The sequence below is a fragment of the Salmo trutta genome, unplaced genomic scaffold, assembly GCF_901001165.1.
Source record: "Salmo trutta unplaced genomic scaffold, fSalTru1.1, whole genome shotgun sequence".
NCBI lineage: Eukaryota > Metazoa > Chordata > Actinopteri > Salmoniformes > Salmonidae > Salmo > Salmo trutta.
The window spans coordinates 10,906-34,413 of NW_021822884.1; the positions used below are offsets into that span (position 1 = coordinate 10,906).

The 23,508-nt window shown below is 42.1% G+C and overlaps 1 protein-coding gene and 1 non-coding gene across 2 annotated transcripts; both read right to left on the minus strand.

The window, feature by feature from the left end:
* Nucleotides 1-12,325: 12,325 nt before the first annotated feature.
* Nucleotides 12,326-20,257, minus strand: LOC115186259 (N-terminal EF-hand calcium-binding protein 1-like). The gene is made up of 4 exons (XM_029745929.1): nucleotides 20,097-20,257; nucleotides 18,172-18,249; nucleotides 17,557-17,648; nucleotides 12,326-13,205 (listed from the first exon to the last, which is right to left on the minus strand). Exons 1-4 carry the CDS (start codon nucleotides 20,129-20,131, stop codon nucleotides 13,177-13,179), a joined length of 234 nt encoding a protein of 77 aa, XP_029601789.1. The 5' UTR covers nucleotides 20,132-20,257; the 3' UTR covers nucleotides 12,326-13,176.
* On the minus strand, nucleotides 17,820-17,892 carry trnaa-ugc (transfer RNA alanine (anticodon UGC)). The gene has a single exon. It is a non-coding gene; the product is annotated as a tRNA-Ala (tRNA).
* Nucleotides 20,258-23,508: the final 3,251 nt, after the last annotated feature.

Below are 23,508 nucleotides of genomic sequence, written 5' to 3' on the forward strand. Positions count from 1 at the left end.
CACCAGTGAAGGGTTTATAATACCAGCTCTATCTCTCTATAATAGACACCAGTGAAGGGTTTATAATACCAGCTCTATCTCTCTATAATAGACACCAGTGAAGGGTTAGGGTTTATAATACCAGCTCTACCTCTCTATAATAGACACCAGTGAAGGGTTAGGGTTTATAATACCAGCTCTATCTCTCTATAATAGACACCAGTGAAGGGTTTATAATACCAGCTCTACCTCTCTATAATAGAAACCAGTGAAGGGTTAGGGTTTATAATACCAGCTCTACCTCTCTATAATAGACACCAGTGAAGGGTTTATAATACCAGCTCTATCTCTCTATAATAGACACCAGTGAAGGGTTTATAATACCAGCTCTACCTCTCTATAATAGACACCAGTGAAGGGTTAGGGTTTATAATACCAGCTCTATCTCTCTATAATAGACACCAGTGAAGGGTTAGGGTTTATAATACCAGCTCTATCTCTCTATAATAGACACCAGTGAAGGGTTAGGGTTTATAATACCAGCTCTATCTCTCTATAATAGACACCAGTGAAGGGTTAGGGTTAATAATACCAGCTCTATCTCTCTATAATAGACACCAGTGAAGGGTTTATAATACCAGCTCTATCTCTCTATAATAGACACCAGTGAAGGGTTAGGGTGTATAATATCAGCTCTATCTCTCTATAATAGACACCAGTGAAGGGTTAGGGTTTATAATACCAGCTCTATCTCTCTATAATAGACATCAGTGAAGGGTTAATAATACCAGCTCTACCTCTCTATAATAGACACCAGTGAAGCATTTATAATACCAGCTCTACCTCTCTATAATAGACACCAGTGAAGGGTTTATAATACCAGCTCTATCTCTCTATAATAGACACCAGTGAAGGGTTTATAATACCAGCTCTATCTCTCTATAATAGACACCAGTGAAGGGTTAGGGTTTATAATACCAGCTATATCTCTCTATATTAGACACCAGTGAAGGGTTTATAATACCAGCTCTATCTCTCTATAATAGACACCAGTGAAGGGTTAGGGTTTATAATACCAGCTCTATCTCTATATAATAGACACCAGTGAAGGGTTTATAATACCAGCTCTATCTCTCTATAATAGACACCAGTGAAGGGTTTATAATACCAGCTCTATCTCTCTATAATAGACACCAGTGAAGGGTTAGGGTTTATAATACCAGCTATGTCTCTCTATATTAGACACCAGTGAAGGGTTTATAACACCAGCTCTATCTCTCTATAATAGACACCAGTGAAGGGTTAGGGTTTATAATACCAGCTCTATCTCTCTATAATAGACACCAGTGAAGGGTTTATAATTCCAGCTCTATCTCTCTGTAATAGACACCAGTGAAGGGTTAAGATTTATAATACCAGTTCTATCTCTCTATAATAGACACCAGTGAAGGGTTTAAAATACCAGCTCTACCTCTCTATAATAGACACCAGTGAAGGGTTAGGGTTTATAATACCAGCTCTATCTCTCTATAATAGACACCAGTGAATGGTTAGGGTTTATAATACCAGCTCTATCTCTCTATAATAGACACCAGTGAAGGGTTAGGGTTTATAATACCAGCTCTATCTCTCTATAATAGACACCAGTGAAGGGTTAGGGTTTATAATATCAGCTCTACCTCTCTATAATAGACACCAGTGAAGGGTTAGGGTTTATAATACCAGCTCTATCTCTCTATAATAGACACCAGTGAAGGGTTAGGGTTTATAATACCAGCTCTATCTCTCTATAATAGACACCAGTTAAGGGTTTATAATACCAGCTCTACCTCTCTATAATAGACACCAGTGAAGGTTTAGGGTTTATAATACCAGCTCTACCTCTCTATAATAGACACCAGTGAAGGGTTTATAATACCAGCTCTATCTTTCTATAATAGACATCAGTGAAGGGTTAATAATACCAGCTCTACCTCTCTATAATAGACACCAGTGAAGGGTTAATAATACCAGCTCTATCTCTCTATAATAGACACCAGTGAAGGGTTAATAATACCAGCTCTACCTCTCTATAATAGACATCAGTGAAGGGTTAATAATACCAGCTCTATCTCTCTATAACAGACACCAGTGAAGGGTTAATAATACCAGCTCTATTTCTCTATAATAGACACCAGTGAAGGGTTAGGGTTTATAATACCAGCTCTATCTCTCTATAATAGACACCAGTGAAGGGTTTATAATACCAGCTCTGTCTCTCTATAATAGACACCAGTGAAGGGTTTATAATTCCAGCTCAATCTCTCTATAATAGACACCAGTGAAGGGTTTATAATACCAGCTCTATCTTTCTATAATAGACACCAGTGAAGGGTTAGGGTTTATAATACCAGCTCTATCTCTCTATAATAGACACCAGTGAAGGGTTAGGGTTTATAATACCAGCTCTATCTCTCTATAATAGACACCAGTGAAGGGTTAGGGTTTATAATACCAGCTCTATCTCTCTATAATAGACACCAGTGAAGGGTTAGGGTTTATAATACCAGCTCTATCTCTCTATAATAGACACCAGTGAAGGGTTTATAATACCAGCTCTATCTCTCTATAATAGACACCAGTGAAGGGTTTATAATACCAGCTCTATCTCTCTATAATAGACACCAGTGAAGGGTTAGGGTTTATAATACCAGCTCTATCTCTCTATAATAGACACCAGTGAAGGGTTTATAATACCAGCTCTATCTCTCTATAATAGACACCAGTGAAGGGTTAGGGTTTATAATACCAGCTCTATCTCTCTATAATAGACACCAGTGAAGGGTTTATAATACCAGCTCTATCTCTCTATAATAGACACCAGTGAAGGGTTTATAATACCAGCTCTACCTCTCTATAATAGACACCAGTGAAGGGTTTATAATACCAGCTCTATCTCTCTATAATAGACACCAGTGAAGGGTTTATAATACCAGCTCTATCTCTCTATAATAGACACCAGTGAAGGGTTAGGGTTTATAATACCAGCTCTATCTCTCTATAATAGACACCAGTGAAGGGTTTATAATACCAGCTCTATCTCTCTATAATAGACACCAGTGAAGGGTTAGGGTTTATAATACCAGCTCTATCTCTCTATAATAGACACCAGTGAAGGGTTTATAATACCAGCTCTATCTCTCTATAATAGACACCAGTGAAGGTTAGGGTTTATAATACCAGCTCTATCTCTCTATAATAGACACCAGTGAAGGGTTAGGGTTTATAATACCAGCTCTATCTCTCTATAATAGACACCAGTGAAGGGTTTATAATACCAGCTCTATCTCTCTATAATAGACACCAGTGAAGGGTTTATAATACCAGCTCTATCTCTCTATAATAGACACCAGTGAAGGGTTAGGGTTTATAATACCAGCTCTACCTGTCTATAATAGACACCAGTGAAGGGTTTATAATACCAGCTCTATCTCTCTATAATAGACACCAGTGAAGGGTTTATAATACCAGCTCTATGTCTCTATAATAGACACCAGTGAAGGGTTTATAATACCAGCTCTATCTCTCTATAATAGACACCAGTGAAGGGTTAGGGTTTATAATACCAGCTCTATCTCTCTATAATAGACATCAGTGAAGGGCAGTGCATTAGCCATGAAGGTTTATTCAAATGGAAAAGAGGAAGAGAGGACAGAGTGAAGAAGTGCTCCTGGAAGTCATTATTTTAGCTTCTGAAATATTCTCTTAATTTCAACATTATTCTCAGTTTGATACATTAAATATCAGACAGAGAATTCACTGCACGTCACATTATCACCAGCCAAAACGGTCTCTCATCAGTCAGTCAACATTGATCTCGATATAGATTTACCTTTGGTAATGTACAGTATTTACCTGTTACTAAATATCACTGCTCCCCTGACTACTTGTTACTGAATATAAACATTAGGCAGTCTGTCCTTGCTATTGGTGGGTGTTGTATTTCCAGTGCCCACCAGGTGGCAGTGAGTGGTCTCTTTTTAAACGACACCTGCCTGTCAGTGAGTGAATGACTCATGTTTGAACAGGCCTTATGTAACATTTGAGACGACATGGCCACAGCTCCTACAACTGGCCATAACGTTAGGGTGTGACAAAGGGGTAGCTAGCTAGACCACTCTTCCCCTAGAAAATGGAGGAAGAACAAATCCCAAGCCTTTTACTACGTCTCACATTATAGCCTACAGAAGTGGGTGGCCAAACATTTTGGCTTGGTGAGTCAAAATGACATCTGAGTGGTGAGCCCGACAGTGGGTCGACACACAGACAATGTTTACATAACAATACTTCCTAAAATACATATTACCAGACATCATCAAAGTGGAACGTAACACTTGACCTAGCATTAGAAGTGCAGAGAGCGTAACTTTGACATCATATGAATTAACATGTTGAGGATTTAACATAATAAGTGTTGAATCAGTCAACAGAATCCAACGTCTCTGTATCCTAATTCACCAATGTTAGGATTTGGGGATAATGGGATAACTCTCAGTGACAGGTCATTTTGGGATAACTCTCAATGACAGGTCATTTTGGGATAACGTAGCTCTCAGTGACAGGTCATTTTGGGATAACTCTCAGTGACAGGTCATTTTGGGGTAACGTAGCTCTCAGTGACAGGTCATTTTGGGATAACGTAGCTCTCAGTGACAGATCATTTTGGGATAACGTAGCTCTCAGTGACAGATCATTTTGGGATAACGTAGCTCTCAGTGACAGGTCATTTTGGGATAACTCTCAGTGACAGGTTATTTCGGGGTAACGTAGCTCTCAGTGACAGGTCATTTCGGGGTAATGTAACTCTCAGTGACATGTCATTTTGGGATAACGTAACTCTCAGTGACAGGTCATTTCGGGGTAATGTAGCTCTCAGTGACAGGTCATTTCGGGATAACGTAGCTCTCAGTGACAGGTCATTTTGGGGTAACGTAGCTCTCAGTGAAAGGTCATTTTGGGGTAATGTAACTCTCAGTGACAGGTCATTTCGGGATAACATAGCTCTCAGTGACAGATCGTTTCGGGGTAACGTAGCTCTCAGTGACAGGTCATTTTGGGCTAAGGGTAGGATAACTCTCAGTGACAGTATGAGTATTGAACAACCTGATTGAAATAAGAGACAGACAACAATATATGATCTTTATTTCTTACCACTGAATGATTTACACATTAAAATACATCCAATAACTATACAATCTATTTTGTTCAGAAATGTACGGTGACCTGTTGGTTAGCTTGGGTTGTTCTCATCCTCCCAAGCACTGATACTACACAGGGATAGCCTCTAACACACACACACACACACACACACACACACACACACACACACACACACACACACACACACACACACACACACACACACACACACACACACACACACACACACACACACACACACACACACACACACACACAATCTACAACACTACACTCCCTGTACAGTACAGCCACCGGTCAAAAGTTTTCGAACACCTACTCATTCAAGGGTTTTTCTTTATTTTTACTATTTTCTACATTGTAAAATAATAGTGAAGACATCAACACTATGAAATAACACATATGGAATCATGTACTAACCAAAAAAAAGTGTTAAACAAATCAAAATATATGTTATACACACTGTATATAGACTTAATTTTTTTCTATTGTGTTATTGACTGTACTCTTGTTTATTCCATGTGTAACTCTGTGTTGTTGTTTGTGTTGCACTGCTTTGGTTTATCTTGGCCAGGTCGCAGTTGTAAATGACAACTTGTTCTCAACTGGCTTACCTGTTTAAATAAAGGTGAAATACATTTATTATTTTTTATTATTCAAATAGCCTTGATAACAGCTTTGCACACTCTTGGCATTCTCTTAACCAGCTTCAGCTGGAACACTTTTCCAACAGTCTTGAAGGAGTTCCCACATATTCTGATCACTTGTTGGTTGCTTTTTTTGACTCATCCCAAACCATCTCAATTGGGTTGAGGTCTGGTGATTGTGGAGGCCAGGTCATCTGATGCAGCACTCCATCACTCTTCTTCTTGGTCAAATAGCCCTTTCACAGCCTGGAGGTGTGTTGGGTCATTGTCCTGTTGAAAAACAAATGATAGTCCCACGAAGCCCAAACCAGATGTGATGGCGTATCGCTGAAGAATGCTGTGGTAGCCATGCTGGTTAAGTGTGCCTTCAATTCTAAATAAATCACAGACAGTGTCACCAGCAAAGCACCCCCACACAATAACACCTCCTCCTCCATGCTTCACAGTGGGAAATACAGATGCGGAGATCATCCGTTCACCCACACCACGTCTCACAAAGACACGGCTGTTGGACTCATCAGACCAAAGGACAGATTTCCACCGGTCTAATGTCCATTGCTCGTGTTTCTTGGCCCAAGCAAGTCTCTTCTTCTTATTGGTGTCCTTTAGTAGTGGTTTCTTTGCAGCAATTTGACCATGAAGGCCTGATTCACGCAGTCTCCTCTGAACAGTTGATGTTGAGATGTGTCTGTTACTTGAACTGTGAAGCATTTATTTGTGCTGCAATTTCTGAGGCTGGTAACTCTAAATAACTAATACTCTGCAGTAGAGGAAGCTCTGGGTCTTCCTTTCCTGTGGCGGTCCTCATGAGGCTGGTAACTGTAATGAACTTATCCTCTATAGCAGAGGTAACTCTGGGTCTTCCTTTCCTGTGGCGGTCCTCATGAGAGCCAGTTTCATCATAAGCGCTTGATGGTTTTTGCGACTGCACTTGGAAGAAACTTTCAAAGTTCTTGAAATGTTCCGTATTGACTGACCTTCATGTCTTAATAACCTCTATGGGCTATGTGGGACGCAAGCGTCCCACCCCTGGTACACCCTATCAACAGCAGGTGCATTTCAAGAGCGCCAAATTTGAAAACAATTAAATGTCATAATTCAAATTTCTCAAACATACAACTATCTTACACCCTTTGAAAGATAAACATCTCCTTAATCTAACCACGTTGTCCGATTTCAAAAAGGCTTTACGGCGAAAGCATAAAGTTAGATTATGTTAGAACAGTACATTGAAAATAGCTGTGTGTAATGTTTTGTCAATGCAAAGACACGCGTCACCAAAAGCAGAAAACCAGCTAAAATTATGCACTAACCTTTGACAATCTCCATCAGATGACAATCCTAGGACATTATGTTAGACAATACATGCATTTTTTGTTCTATCAAGTTCATATTTATATCCAAAAACAGCGTTTAACTATGGCGTTGATGTTGAGGAAATCTTTTCCCTCCAATAACCGCCAGTCAATCAGCACAACAAATTAAATAATTACTATTCGAAAACATTGGTAAAATATTATATTGTCATTCAAAGAATTATAGATTTACATCTCTTGAACGCAACCGGATTGCCAGATTTAAAAATAACCTACTGGGAAATCACACTTTGCAATAATCTGAGCACTGCGCCCAGAAAAATACGCTTTGCGATACAGACTAACCGCCATGTTGGAGAGATCTAAAATCGAAAATACTATGTAAATAATCCATTACCTTTGATTCTCTTCATCAGATGTCACTTCCAGGAATCCCAGGTCCATAACAAATGTAGTTTTGTTCGAAAAAGCTCATAATTTATGTCCAAAAAGCTCTGTGTCGTTAGCACATGAACTACGCCCGCCGGACTTGTCTTCATGAAAGATGGGAAAAAAATATTTACGTTCGTTCAAACATGTCAAACGTTGTATAGCATAAATCATTAGTGCCTTTTTCAACCAGAACATGAATAATATTCAAGGCGGACGATTGCATTCTCTTTTAAAATGTATTGGAACGAGAGTACCCAACATGAACTCGCGTGCCAGAGTCTTATCGGCCACCACCGTTCCAAGGCTCTTGTTCGGTCAGATCTCACAGTAGCAGATTCAAACCACTTTGTAAAGACTGGTGACATCTAGTGGAAGCCATAGGAAGTGCTCAACGATTAATAAGCCCCTGTGTGTTTCAATGGCATAGGCTTAAAGGTAATTCAACACATCAGGTATCCACTTCCTGTCAGGATTTGTCTCAGGCTTTTGACTGCCATATGACTTCTGTTATACTTACAGACACCATTCAAAGAGTTTAAGAAAATTCAGAGTGTTTTCTATCCAAACACTCTGATATGCAACTAATATGCATATTCTAGCTTCTGAGTTGGTGTAGGAGGCAGTTAAAAATGGGCACATATTTTTTTCAAAATTCTCAATACTGCCCCCTAGCCCCAACAGGTTCAGCCTGTAGCGGAACCCCTAGCCAACAGCCAATGGCATCGCACGGCGCGAAATACAAAACCAACTAAAATACCACAATTCAATTTTCTCAAACAATCAACTATTTTACACCATTTTAAAGATAAGACTCTCGTTAACCTGTTATGGATAGGGGGCAGTATTTTCACGGCTGGATAAAAAACGTACCCGATTTAATCTGATTATTACTCCTGCCCAGAAACTAGAATATGCATATAATTATTAGCTTTGGATAGAAAACACTCCAAAGTTTCTAAAACTGTTTGAATGGTGTCTGTGAGTATAACAGAACTCATTTGGCAGGCCAAAACTTGAGAAGATTCTGTTCAGGAGTACCCTGTCTGACCATTTCTTCCCCTTGTTGATTCTCTCTATCCATTACAAAGGATCTCTGCTGTTACGTGACACTTCCTACGGCTTCCATGGGCCCTCAGAGCCCGGGAAAATGCTGAATGACGTAATTCAAAGCCCTGGCTGAAACACACGAGCGCTTTTGCTAAGTGGTCTATCAGCAGACAAAAGGCTTAGGTGCGTGCCCGAGTCGACCCCGTGATGTATTTTCTTTCGGCTGTTTACCTAATTGCAGATTCCCGGTTGGAATATTATCGCTTTTTTATGAGAAAAATGGCATAAAAATTGATTTTAAACAGCGGTTGACATGCTTCGAAGTACGGTAATGAAATATTTAGAAATCTTTTGTCACGAAATGCGCCATGCGCACGACCCTTGTTTACCATTAGGATAGTGTCTAGAACGCACGAACAAAACGTCGCTGATGGAACATAACTATGGATTATTTTGGACCAAACCTACATTTGTTATTGAAGTAGAAGTCCTGGGAGTGCATTCTGATGAAGAACATCAAAGGTAATCAAACTTTTGATTATCTTTCTGATTTTGATGAGTGCTAAACTTGGTGGGTGTCTAAATAGCTAGCCCTGTGATGCCGGGCTATCTACTGAGAATATTGTAAAATGTGCTTTCACCGAAAAGCTATTTTAAAATCGGACATATCGAGTGCATAGAGTTCTGTATCTATAATTCTTAAAATAATTGTTATGTTTTTGTGAACGTTTATCGTGAGTAATTTAGTAAATTCACCGGAGGTTTGCGGGGGTAAGCTGGTTCTGAACGTCACATGCTAATGTAAAAAAGCTGTTTTTTGATATAAATATGAACTTGATTGAACAAAGCATGCATGCATTGTATAACATAATGTCCTAGGGTTGTCATCTGATGAAGATCATCAAAGGTTAGTGCTGCATTTAGCTGTCTTCTGGGTTTTTGTGACATTATATGCTAGCTTGAAAAATGGGTGTCTGATTATTTCTGGCTGGGCACTCTGCTGACATAATCTAATGTTTTGCTTTCGCTGTAAAGCCTTTTTGAAATCGGACAGTGTGGTTAGATTAACGAGAGTCTTGTCTTTAAAATGCTGTAAAATAGTCATATGTTTGAAAAATTGAAGTTTTCGGAATTTAGCCTGTTTGGGCTAGGGGGCAGTATTGAGAATTTTGGAAAAAATATGTGCCCATTTTTAACTGCCTCCTACACCAACTCAGAAGCTAGAATATGCATATTATTGTTCAGGTTTGGATAGAAAACACTCTGAATTTTCTAAAACTGTTTGAATGGTGTCTGTGAGTATAACAGAACTCCTATGGCAGGCAAAAACCTGACAAGGTTTCATGCAGGAAGTACCCTGTCTGACAAGGAGTCGTGCGTCTTGCATCTGTTTATTGAAAAGTAAGGATCTTAGCTGTAACGTGACAATTCCCAGGGCTCCGATAGGCTCTCAGAACCCGGGAAATAGCTGAAGGTTGACGAGGCAGCCTCAGGCTGAAACACATTATCGCCTTTGGTAAGTGGCGGATCAGAGGACCTTTGAATGAGGCGCGTGCACGATTCGCTCCTGAGGAGAAATTTAATTCGGCTGTTTAGGCTCATTGCATATTCCCGGTTGGAATATTATCGCTTTTCTACGAGATAAAAGGCATAAAAATTGGTTTTAAACAGCGGTTGACATGCTTCGAAGTACGGTAATGGAATATTTAGACATTTTTTGTCACGCCAATGCGCCATGCGCAAGACCGTGATGTAGCATTCTGATAGTGTCTAGAACTCACGAACAAAACGTCGCTGTTTGGATATAACGATGGATTATTTGGGACCAAACCAACATTTGTTATTGAAGTAGAAGTCCTGGCAGTGTATTCTGACGAAGAACAAGCAAGGTAAGAACATTTTTCTTATAGGAAATGTGATTTTGGTGGAGGCTGACCTGGGTGGGTGTCTAAATAGCTAGCCCTGTGATGCCGGGCTATGTACTTAAATTATTGCAAAATGTGCTTCATCCGAAAAGCTATTTTAAAATCGGACATATCGAGTGCATAGAGGAGTAATGTATCTATAATTCTTAAAATAATTGTTATGCTTTTTGTGAACGTTTATCGTGAGTAATTTAGCAAACTGTTAGTAAATTCCCCGGAAGTTTGCGGGGGTTATGCTTTTTCTGAACGTCACATGCTAATGTAAAAAGCTGTTTTTTGATATAAATATGAACTTGATTGAACAGACATGCATGTATTGTATAACACAATGTCCTAGGTGTGTCATCTGATGAAGATCATAAAAGGTTAGTGCTGCATTTAGCTGTGGTTTGGGTTTATGTGACATGATATGCTAGCTTGAAAAATGGGTGTCTGATTATTTCTGGCTGGGCACTCTGCTGACATAATCTAATGTTTTGCTTTCGTTGTAAAGCCTTTTTGAAATCGGACAGTGTGGTTAGATTAACGAGATTCTTGTCTTTAAATAGCTGTAAAATAGTCATATGTTTGAGAAATTGAAGTAATAGTATTTCTAACGATTCAAAAATGGCGCCACTGGATTTCAGTGGCTGTTACGTAGGTGGGACGAGTTCGTCCCACATGCGCCAGAGAGGTTAGAGGAATTTGTATTTCGCGCCACGCCCATCATTGGATATTGGAGCAGGTGTTCCGCTAGCGGAACATCTAGATGTAAGAGGTTAATCTAACCACATTGTCCGATTTCAAAAAGGCTTTACAGCGAAAGCAAAACATTAGATTATGTTAGGAGAGTACCCTGCCAAAAATAATCACACAGCCATTTTCAAAGCAAGCATATATGTCACATAAACCCAAACCACAGCTAAATGCAGCACTAACCTTTGATGATCTTCATCAGATGACACTCCTAGGACATTATGTTATACAATACATGCATGTTTTGTTCAATCAAGTTCATATTTATATCAAAAACCCAGCTTTTTACATTAGCATGTGATGTTCAGAACTAGCATACCCACCGAAAACTTCCAGTGAATTTACTAAATTACTCATGATAAACGTTCACAAAATACACAACAATTATTTTAAGAATGATAAATACAGAACTCCTTTATGCAATCGCGGTGTCAGATTTTAAAATAGCTTTTCGGTGAAAGCACATTTTGCAATATTCTGAGTAGATAGCCCAGCCATCACGAGGTAGCTATTTAGACACCCACCAAGTTTAGCCCTGACCAAACTCCGATTTACTATTAGAAAAATTGGATTACCTTTGCTGTTCTTCGTCAGAATGCACTCCCAGGACTTCTACTTCAACAACAAATGTTGTTTTGGTTCCAAATAATCCATAGTTATATTCAAATAGCTCCGTTTTGTTCGTGCGTTCAGGTCACTATCCAAAGGGTGACACGTGAGCGCATTTTTCTCGTAAAATAGCGATAATATTCCAACCGGGCAATGTTGTATTCATTCAAAGGCTGAAAGAAAAAAATGGAGTAGTCTCGTGAAGAAATTCCACAAATTAACTTTTAAGAAGGCACACCTGTTAATTGAAATGCATTTCAGGTGACTATCTCATGAAGCTGGTTGAGAGAATGCCAAGATTGTGCCAAGCTGTCATCAAGACAAAGGGTGGCTACTTTAAAGAATCTTAAATATGAAATATATTTTGATTTGTTTAACACTTTTTTGGTTACTACATGATTCCATATGTGTTATTTCATTGTTTTGATATCTACACTATTATTCTACAATGTAGAAAATAGTAGAAATAAAGAAAAAACCCTTGTGTTCTAAAACTTGTGACCAGTAGTGTAGAGAACCATACTGCTACTGACAGGTGGCATGCATTCCAAATGACACAATATTCCCTGTAGAGTGCAGGGCTCTGGTCTAAAGTAGTGCACTATATAGGGAATAGGGTTCTATAGGGCTCTGGTCTAAAGTAGTGCACTATATAGGGAATAGGGTTCCATAGGGCTCTGGTCTAAAGTAGTGCACTATATAGGGAATAGGGTGCCATTTGAGACACAGAACTGGAAACTGTGCTGATGTAAACATCTAGAGAACATGGAACTGTACCATCAATACAAGGTAAACATCTAGAGAACATGGAACCTGTACCATCAATACAAGGTAAACATCTAGAGAACATGGAACTGTACCATCCTAACAAGGTAAACATCTAGAGAACATGGAACTGTACCATCCTAACAAGGTAAACATCTAGAGAACATGGAACTGTACCATCCTAACAAGGTAAACATCTAGAGAACCTGAACTGTACCATCCTAACAAGGTAAACATCTAGAGAACATGAACTGTACCATCAATACAAGGTAAACATCTAGAGAACATCAATACACAGCTAATAGGAAGGGACACAGAGGTCTGATACATAATAATTCAGAATTACTTCACAGTACAAGTTGACAGTAGTGTGTGTGTGTGTGTGTGTGTGTGTGTGTGTGTGTGTGTGTGTGTGTGTGTGTGTGTGCACTTCTTCCCAATGACAATGCTAATGATAGCCGATTGACTACAAACTATGTTTCTGATCGATAGCGGTCCTCAGTCGTCCTGGCGTGATGTCATTTAGTTGTTGTTTAGGACCCACCAGGAGGCTGAGAAGAGAGGGAGAGAAGGGAGGGAGAGAAGAGAAGGAGAGAAGGAGAGAAGGGAGGGAGAGAAGAGAGGGAGAGAAGGGAGGGAGAGAAGAGAAGGAGAGAAGGGAGGGGAGAGAAGGGAGGGAGAGAAGAGAAGGAGAGAAGGAGAGAAGGGAGGGAGAGAAGGGAGGGAGAGAAGGGAGGGAGAGAAGAGAAGGAGAGAAGGGAGGGAGAGAAGGGAGGGAGAGAAGGGAGGGAGAGAAGAGAAGGAGAGAAGGGAGGGAGAGAAGGGAGGGAGAGAAGAGAAGGAGAGAAGGAGAGAAGGGAGGGAGAGAAGAGAGGGAGAGAAGAGAAGGAGAGAAGGGAGGAGAGAAGGGAGGGAGAGAAGGGAGGGAGAGAAGAGAAGGAGAGAAGGGAGGGAGAGAAGGGAGGGAGAGAAGAGAAGGAGAGAAGGAGAGAAGGGAGGGAGAGAAGAGAGAGGGAGAGAAGAGAAGGAGAGAAGGGAGGGAGAGAAGGGAGGGAGAGAAGGGAGGGAGAGAAGAGAAGGAGAGAAGGGAGGGAGAGAAGGGAGGGAAGAGAAGAGAAGGAGGAGAAGGAGAGAAGGGAGGGAGAGAAGGGAGGGAGAGAAGGGAGGGAGAGAAGAGAAGGAGAGAAGGGAGGGAGAGAAGGGAAGGAGAGAAGGAGAGAAGGGAGGGAGAGAAGGGAGGGAGAGAAGGGAGGGAGAGAAGAGAAGGAGAGAAGGGAGGGAGAGAAGAGAGAGGGAGAGAAGAGAAGGAGAGAAGGGAGGGAGAGAAGGGAGGGAGAGAAGAGAAGGAGAGAAGGAGAGAAGGGAGGGAGAGAAGGGAGGGAGAGAAGGGAGGGAGAGAAGAGAAGGAGAGAAGGGAGGGAGAGAAGAGAGAGGGAGAGAAGAGAAGGAGAGAAGGGAAGGAGAGAAGGGAGGGAGAGAAGAGAGAGGGAGAGAAGAGAAGGAGAGAAGGGAGGGAGAGAAGGGAGGGAGAGAAGAGAGGGAGAGAAGAGAGGGAGAGAAGGGAAGGAGAGAAGAGAAGGAGAGAAGGGAGGGAGAGAAGGGAAGGAGAGAAGAGTGCGAGAGAAGGGAAGGAGAGAAGAGAAGAAGAGAAAAGCGTGAGAGAAGGGAGGGAGAGAAGACACACTTACTCACAAACACTGATCCATTACATAATAAACCGCTTCCAAATCAACATGTCTAAACTGTCCTCCTCAGAATCAATGTAACTCCCCGGGAGGCCGGAGTGCAAAGGGGATCGTGTTCAAGGGAACAGAGGACTATATTGACTGAGCTGGCAAGATGGAACCAACAGAAGACTGCTTCTCTGGAGATCAGTTGGTAGAGCATGATGCTTGAAATACCAGGATCGTGGGTTCAATTCCCGGGACCACCACCCATATGTATGACTGTAACTTGCTTTGTATAAAAGCGGCTGCTCAATGGCATATAGTTAAGCAATAAGGCCCGATGGGTTGTGGTATATGGCCAATATACCACGGCTAAGGGCTGTTATTATGGACGACGCAACGCGGAGTGCCTGGACACAGCCCTTAGCCGTGGTATATTGACCATATAGCACAAACCCCCAAGGTGCCTTATTGCTATTATAAACTGGTTACCAACGTCATTAGAGCAGTACAATTACATGTTTTGTCATACCCATGGTATACGGTCTGATATACTACAGCTGTCAGCCAATCAGCATTCAGGGCGCTAACCCCCCCCCCCCCCCCCCCAGTTTATAATTGTTACAGAATCTCCTGCCGAGGGCGTTACAGGACGCTATATCACTGTGTTGTGTGCACATTTACTTTCTGGAGCTACTCTGTCTGGCTCTCACTCATCCTTCTCACGTCTGAGATCATATCTCCTTCGAGAACATGGCTTCAGCCAATCAGACAACAGCTGATATTTCCTCCAGAACATGGCTTCAACCAATCAGACAATAGCTGATATCTCCTCCAGAACATGGCTTCAACCAATCAGACAATAGCTGATATCTCCTCCAGAACATGGCTTCAGCCAATCAGACAATAACTGATATCTCCTCCAGAACATGGCTTCAGCCAATCAGACAATAGCTGATATCTCCTCCAGAACATGGCTTCAGCCAATCAGACAATAGCCATGTGTCTCACCCCTGTGCACACTCTAGCCATGCAGTCTCTCCAGGTCCTGATTGGCTAGCCAGCCTGACCCAGGCTCTCAAAGGGAGTAAATATTGCCCGTACCAGAACTGTCTTTTTTTTCAGTCTGTGAGCGTGGTTGGACTTTAGTACATGGGAATATTTTATCCACATGTACATCTTCCTCAATGTGTTTAAATGAACTTCCTGTGTGTTAATTCTTGGGCTGCTTTATTCCCCTCTAACCAGGGACAGAGTCCGTTAGTCACAAACCAGTCCAATACGTAGAACCGGGTCGCTCACTGTCAATATTAGTCCCAGAAGTGCTAACTCAATCAACATGGTAGCCCAGGCAGGCTTAAAGGTCAATTGCAGTCCAAAAATAAATAAAACATGTTTTCTGTGTTTTGTATCATATTGTACAACAGCTGATGAAACCAACACTGTAAAAGTGTGAAAACATTTGATCAGTGTTTATTTCCTGATAGATGCTGGTTGAAAATACAATCTACACAGGACCTTCTAATCAGCAGCTGTCCATGGGCGGGAGTTCCACCTTGCCTGGTGACATCACCCTGCGGTAAATTGGTTAATAGACCAATAACAAAGAGAGTTCCAAACCTCTCTGCCAATAACAGCTAACTTTAAGGTTGTTTTTTTTCGCTCCCCACAGTCCCAGCAAAATTCTTACTTGAGAAATAGTATTTTGCTAAAAAAATATATTTAGTCTAGTTTAATGGAAAAATATTACAGTAGCTAGGTTTCCATTCAATATGTGACAGATTTTCATGCGAATATTCAAAAATATGCTAATCTTCCCACCAGAGATGTGTTTCCATCAAACGGACTTTTTGCAGATAGAAGGCTGTGAGTCCGTGACATAAATAAACTTTTGCAGTTAAACTCCCATCTACCAAATTAAAATTAGAATTTAAATGTGTTTCCATCTCATTTTCAACTCTACTAGATGGTTTTGTCACAAACAATTTGAGTTATATAACGAATGTGCCCACTCAGGATTCCACAGTATGAGATTATTATGGATAAGAGCGATATTATTTGTATATTTGTCAAAATGGCAGCCAAGCAATCCATCATCATCATGTCACCAGAATAAGACTCTCAATATTTATTGGAAAGGAGAATCAAGCTCATCACCGTGCACTTTCACCACACACCCTGGGAAGTTCATCAGTTATTTCATCTGTAACCTAACAATCTGAATCCCAAATCTTAGTGACTCCAAGTTTACTTTGATTTGGTGGTTATTATTTCAATATTTGCTCGTTAAAAGGTGTTTCCATTGCTATTTCTCGACTAATTTACATTTACATTACATTTTAGTCATTTAGCAGACGCCCTTATCCAGAGCGACTTACAGTAGTGAAGGCATACATTTCATTTCATACATTATTTTTCTGTGCTGGCCCCCCGTGGGAATCGAACTCACAACCCTGGTGTTGCAAACACCATGCTCTACCAACTGACACAAAAAGATCCCACAAAAAGATCCCACCATGTCAAATGAACAAATTGTTTGGCTTTTATAAAATTGTACCGGTATTTCATGTTTCCATTAGCCTCGGTCGTAACCATCCGCATTAAATAGTTGGATAGATATCTGGTTAATAAGGAACTAAATTGTCATCCCCCCCCCCAAAAAAAAATGGATTTGATATTGATGTAAAAACTGCTGCATTGGACCTTTAAGACAATGTTCAGAACATGTGAAAGAATTCAGTGTGAATCCCAGGTGTGTTATTGATTGATGTACCACATGTTCAGAATTCAGTATGAATCCCAGATGTGTTATTGATTGATGTACCACATGTGAAAGAATTCGGTATGAATCCCAGATGTGTTATTGATTGACGTACCACATGTTCAGAATTCAGTATGAATCCCAGGTGTGTTATTGATTGATGTACCACATGTTCAGAATTCAGTATGAATCCCAGGTGTGTTATTGATTGATGTACCACATGTTCAGAATTCAGTATGAATCCCAGATGTGTTATTGATTGATGTACCACATGTTCAGAATTCAGTGTGAATCCCAGGTGTGTTATTGATTGATGTACCACATGTTCAGAATTCAGTATGAATCCCAGGTGTGTTATTGATTGACGTACCACATGTGAAAGAATTCGGTATGAATCCCAGGTGTGTTATTGATTGATGTACCACATGTGAAAGAATTCAGTGTGAATCCCAGGTGTGTTATTGATTGCCGTACCAGGCACCAGCATGGTGGTCATGAGCTCCGGTGTCTCCAGGAAGTCCACGTTGCCTCTCTGGAACGACTTACTGTAGTTCGTCTGGAGATGGCTGAAAAGACAAAAACACTTCAACTTTCCAAGTGCTCAAAGTGCTTTTACATTCAAGTCGTAAGGTTTACATTTTTACATTTTAGTCATTTAGCAGACGCTCTTATCCAGAGCGACTTACAGTAGTGAATTCATACATTTCATACATTTATTTATTTATTTTTTCTGTACTGGTCCCCCGTGGGAATCGAACCCACAACCCTGGCGTTGCAAACACCATGCTCTACCAACTGAGCCACAGGGACCATAGATGTTTACCCCAAGAAGAATTCCCCCCCCCAAAAAAAAAATTGATGAATTCCTGGTAAACAAGTTGGAGCATTCGAAACAGCAGGCAGAGAGTCATATCTTCTTATCCCAGGTTTTATTTCATGAGTAGTTGAACGGATGTTTTTCGACTTCACATGATGTCTTCCTCAGAGGAAGTCTCACAGTGGGGACAAACTGGAGAGTCAAAACATGTCAAGTGCTGTAATTTAGTTTCCACTGATAATGATTGTCAGCTAGAGAGAAAGACTACTTACTTCTTCCACACGTGGTTGTGTTCCCAGAACTCGTACAGAATGAAACGGGACTCTTTAGCCAGTCGCTGAACTGCCACACTAACCACAGAAGAAGAAGAAGAAGAAAAAGTGTCTTATTAGCATGTAAGTGACATACATGTAGGATTATACAGCTTGTACTTTAAAAAAAAATCAGCTTAGACTGATTTTGGTTCAGATTTGTTTTCCAGTCACTAAGTAGATTTGTCAAACATGTTCGTCAACTATGTTTTCCTTTCAGCTTTGTGTTTTATTCCCAGAGAAATTCATTAGGATTTAGTCAAACTACTGATTGAAACACTGGCAGGATTCTTGTTGTTTTGGGAATTGTTAATGACAAGACTTCTTTAATGTCATTCCATCCTGTAGGCTACTCTCTCTTTCTCTCTTTCTCTCTCTTTCAATTCAATTCAAGGGCTGTATTGGCATGGGAAACATACATTTCTCTCTCTCTCTCCCTCTCTCTCTCTCTCAAAATCAATAACATGTATTTATAAAGCCCATTTCACATCAGCTGATATCTCAAAGTGCTGTTACAGAAACCCAGCCTAAACCCCCCAAACAGCAAGCAATGCAGATGTAGAAGCACGGTGGCAAGGAAAAACTCCCTAGAAAGGCAGGAACCTAGGAAGAAACCTGGAGAGGAACCAGACTATGAGGGGTGACCAGTCCTCTACTGGCTGTACTGGGTAGACCAGAGGAACCAGGCTCTGAGGGGTGACCAGTCCTCTACTGGCTGTACTGGGTAGACCAGAGGAACCAGGCTCTGAGGGGTGACCAGTCCTCTACTGGCTGTACTGGGTAGAGAGGAACCAGGCTCTGAGAGGTGACCAGTCCTCTACTGGCTGTACTGGGTAGAGAGGAACCAGGCTCTGAGAGGTGACCAGTCCTCTACTGGCTGTACTGGGTAGAGAGGAACCAGGCTCTGAGTGGTGGCCAGTCCTCTACTGGCTGTACTGGGTAGAGAGGAACCAGGCTCTGAGAGGTGACCAGTCCTCTACTGGCTGTACTGGGTAGAGAGGAACCAGGCTCTGAGGGGTGACCAGTCCTCTACTGGCTGTACTGGGTAGAGAGGAACCAGGCTCTGAGAGGTGACCAGTCCTCTACTGGCTGTACTGGGTAGAGAGGAACCAGGCTCTGAGTGGTGGCCAGTCCTCATTCTTCAAGATGTTCAAACGTTCATAGATGATCAGCAGGATCAAATAATAATAATCACAGAGGTAGTAGAAGGTGCAACAGATCAGCCCCTCAGGAGTAAATGTCAGTTGGCTTTTCATAGCCATAGTATTCAGAGTTAGAGACGGCAGGTTCGGTAAGGAGAAAGAGAGAGAAAGACAGAGAAAGATGCCTGCCAGTGAGACTGAGTCACATACCCCTGCTGTGCCACATGGCATTTCTAAAGGCTCTGTAGCTATACAACACAACTACAACACAACTACACGTACAATCTGTATTTCCTCTCCTCTCCTGCCTCCTCCAGATTATCCATATTGTGCATAACTCTCCCACTAATTTGACTGATCAGCAAAATCAGTGAGAAGCAGTAAGCATGCTGTACTCTGCTCACCTTTACTGTGTAAACACCACGTATGTCTCTGACTATACCGATGAAGGGGTTAGAGTGTTGGGCCAGTAACCCAAAGGTCGCTAGTTTGAAAACCCCGAGTCAACAAGGTGAAATAAATCTGTTGATTTGTGTCTCAGGGGGAGTTGGGATATGAAGAAAAACAAAACACATTTATAATGTACATGTGTGAAATAGCACACATATAAAAACCCACCAAGATATTAAACTGGCTTTTTTAAACCCCCAGTATTAGACTTAATGGGCCTGAAAAACTAAAATGTTTCTATTTACTACAGGAAGTTGTTGTTGAAAGACAGAGTTGTAGTGTATGAGCTCTTACTGCAGGCAGCCGGTCTGGGCGCAGGCACACTCCATGTACTGTCTGAGAGCCAGGCGAAACTCATCCAGCTCCTCCTCCAACACATTCAGCTGCCTCTGGACTATCAGGATGTGCTGGGAGGGGACAGAGGAAAGACAAGGCAGAGGACAGACAGGACAGGGGACAGACAAGACAGACAGGACAGAGGACAGACAGGACAGGGGACAGAGGACAGACAGGACAGGAGACAGAGGACAGACAGGACAGGGGACAGAGGACAGGGGACAGGGGACAGACAGGACAGGGGACAGACAAGACAGACAGGACAGAGGACAGACAGGACAGGGGACAGAGGACAGACAGGACAGGGGACAGAGGACAGACAGGACAGGGGACAGACAGGACAGGGGACAGACAGGGCAGGGGACAGAGAACAGACAGGACAGGGGACAGACAGGACAGACAGGACAGGGGACAGAGGACAGTGAATATTAGACAGGGGTGTGAGGGAAGCTATCTGGGAGGGAGTAGGCTTCCTCCTAGGCTGTCACTAAGGACAGACCTTCAGCTGACGGTGGTGGGACCATGGGACTTGTTATCCTGACATGTCCTCTGTGAAAGGTTTACCCCATAGAAATACAACCACTAGAATGGCCATAGCCCTTACAGACCCATTACAGACCTATTGACTTGAATGGAGACACCCATTTCTAGTGATTCTATTTCAGTGGTTTACCCTCTATGCACTAGTTAAATTGCAGCACAGTAATTGGAGATTGGTAGGATCAGGCGTTGTGAAAGTAGTTGCATCATCGGGCCTGCCACCCCGGGGCTAAAGGTGCCCGCGGTGCCAGCAACATAACAACACATAAACAACACATAAACAACAACATAACAACACATAAACAACAACATAACAACACAGGAATAACAACATGACAACACATAAACTACAACATAACAACACATAAACAGCAACATAAAAACACATAAACAACACATAAACAACAACATAACAACACATGAATAACAACATAACAACACATATACTACAACATAACAACACATAAACAACAACATATAAATAACAACACATAAACAGCAACATAACAACATATAAACAACAACAAAAACAACAACATAACAACATATAAATAACAACACATAAACAACAACATAACAAACGCATAAACAACACATAAACACCAACATAACCCATAAACAACACATAAATAACAACATAACAGCAAATAAACAACACATTAACAACAACATAACACATAAACAATAACATAACACATAAACAACACCATAACAACAAATAAACAACAACATAACAACACATAACAGACATGGGATAATAACAGCTCATATTATTATCCCTCAGGGGTGCGTGCTCAGTCCCCTCCTGTACTCCCTGTTCACCCACGACTGCATGGCCAAACACGACTCCAACACCATCATTAAGTTTGCTGACGACACAACAGCGGTAGGCCTGATCACCGACAACGATGAGACAGCCTATAGGGAGGAGGTCAGTGACCCTGACCGTGTGGTGCCAGGACACAACCTCTCCCTCAACGTGATCAAGACAAAGGAGATGATTGTGGACTACAGGAAAAGGAGGACCGAGTACGCCCACATTCTCATCGACAGGGCTGTAGTGGAGCAGGTTGAGGGCTTCAAGATCCTTGGTGTCCACATCACCAACAAACTAACATGGTCCAAGTACACCAAGACAGTTGTGAAGCGGGCACGACAAAACCTATTCCCCCTCAGAAGACTGAAAATATTTGGCATGGGCCCTCAGATCCTCAAAAGGTTCTACAGCTGCACCATCGAGAGCATCCTGACTGGTTGCATCACTGGCCGGTATGGCAACTGCTCGGCCTCCGACCGCAAGGCACTACAGAGGGCAGTGTGTGCGGCCCAGTACATCACTGGGGCCAAGCTTCCTGACATCCAGGACCTCTATACCAAGCGGTGTCAGAGGAAGGCCCTAAAAATTGTCAAAGACTCCAGGCCACCCAAGACATGTTCTCTCTGCTACCGCACGGCAAGCGGTACCGGAGCGCCAAGTCTAGGTCCAAGAGGCTTCTAAACAGCTTCTACCCCCCAAGCCATAAGACTCCTGACCATCAGTAGTGCACTACCAGGGTCCCTGGTCTAAAGTAGTGCACTAACCAGGGTCCCTGGTCTAAAGTAGTGCACTACCAGGGTCCCTGGTCTAAAGTAGTGCACTAACCAGGGTCCCTGGTCTAAGTAGTGCACTACCAGGGTCCCTGGTCTAAAGTAGTGCACTAACCAGGGTCCCTGGTCTAAAGTAGTGCACTACCAGGGTCCCTGGTCTAAAGTAGTGCACTAACCAGGGTCCATGGTCTAAAGTAGTGCACTACCAGTGTACATGGTCTAAAGTAGTGCACTAACCAGGGTCCATGGTCTAAAGTAGTGTACTAACCAGGGTCCATGGTCTAAAGTAGTGCACTAACCAGGGTCCCTGGTCTAAAGTAGTGCACTAACCAGGGTCCATGGTCTAAAGTAGTGCACTAACCAGGGTCCATGGTCTAAAGTAAGTGCACTAAACCAGGGTCCCTGGTCTAAAGTAGTGCACTAACCAGGGTCCATGGTCTAAAGTAGTGTACTAACCAGGGTCCCTGGTCTAAAGTAGTGCACTACCAGGGTCCCTGGTCTAAAGTAGTGCACTACCAGGGTCCATGGTCTAAAGTAGTGCACTAACCAGGGTCCCTGGTCTAAAGTAGTGCACTAACCAGGGTCCCTGGTCTAAAGTAGTGCACTAAAATAGGGAATAAGGTTCCATTTGGGGCATAACCAGTCTGTTGTTGAGAGAGTCAGGGTTTGTTGACAGTAGCAGAAGGGGCTGATGGGTACAGTAAGTGAAGCTTTCTCCCCTGGGTCACGAGTGAACTCTGAGCTGGTTCTGTACTAATAAAATGCCCTTTAACTGTCTCTCTATCTCTCTCCTCTACAGGCTAATAAAACACCCTTTAACTGTCTCTCTCTCTCTCTCTCTCTCTCTCTCTCTCTCTCTCCTCTACAGGCTAATAAAACGCCCTTTAACTGTCTCTCTATCTCTCTCTCTCTCTCTCTCTCCTCTACAGGCTAATAAAACGCCCTTTAACTGTCCTCTCTATCTCTCTCTCTCTCCTCTCCTCTCTCTCTCTCTCTCTCTCTCTCTCCTCTACAGGCTAATAAAACGCCCTTTAACTGTCTCTCTTCGCTCCTCCTCTCCTCTCTCTCTCTCTCACTCGCTCTACACCGCTCATCCTCTTCGCTCGTCTGTCTCTCGTCTCTCTCCCGTCTCTCTTTCTCCTGTCTCTCCTCTTCCTCTCTGTCGCTCTCTCTCACCCCCTCTCCTCCTCGCCCCCTCTGTGCTCTCTCTTCTGGTACCCAATCTCTCTCTGCTGCTCTCTGT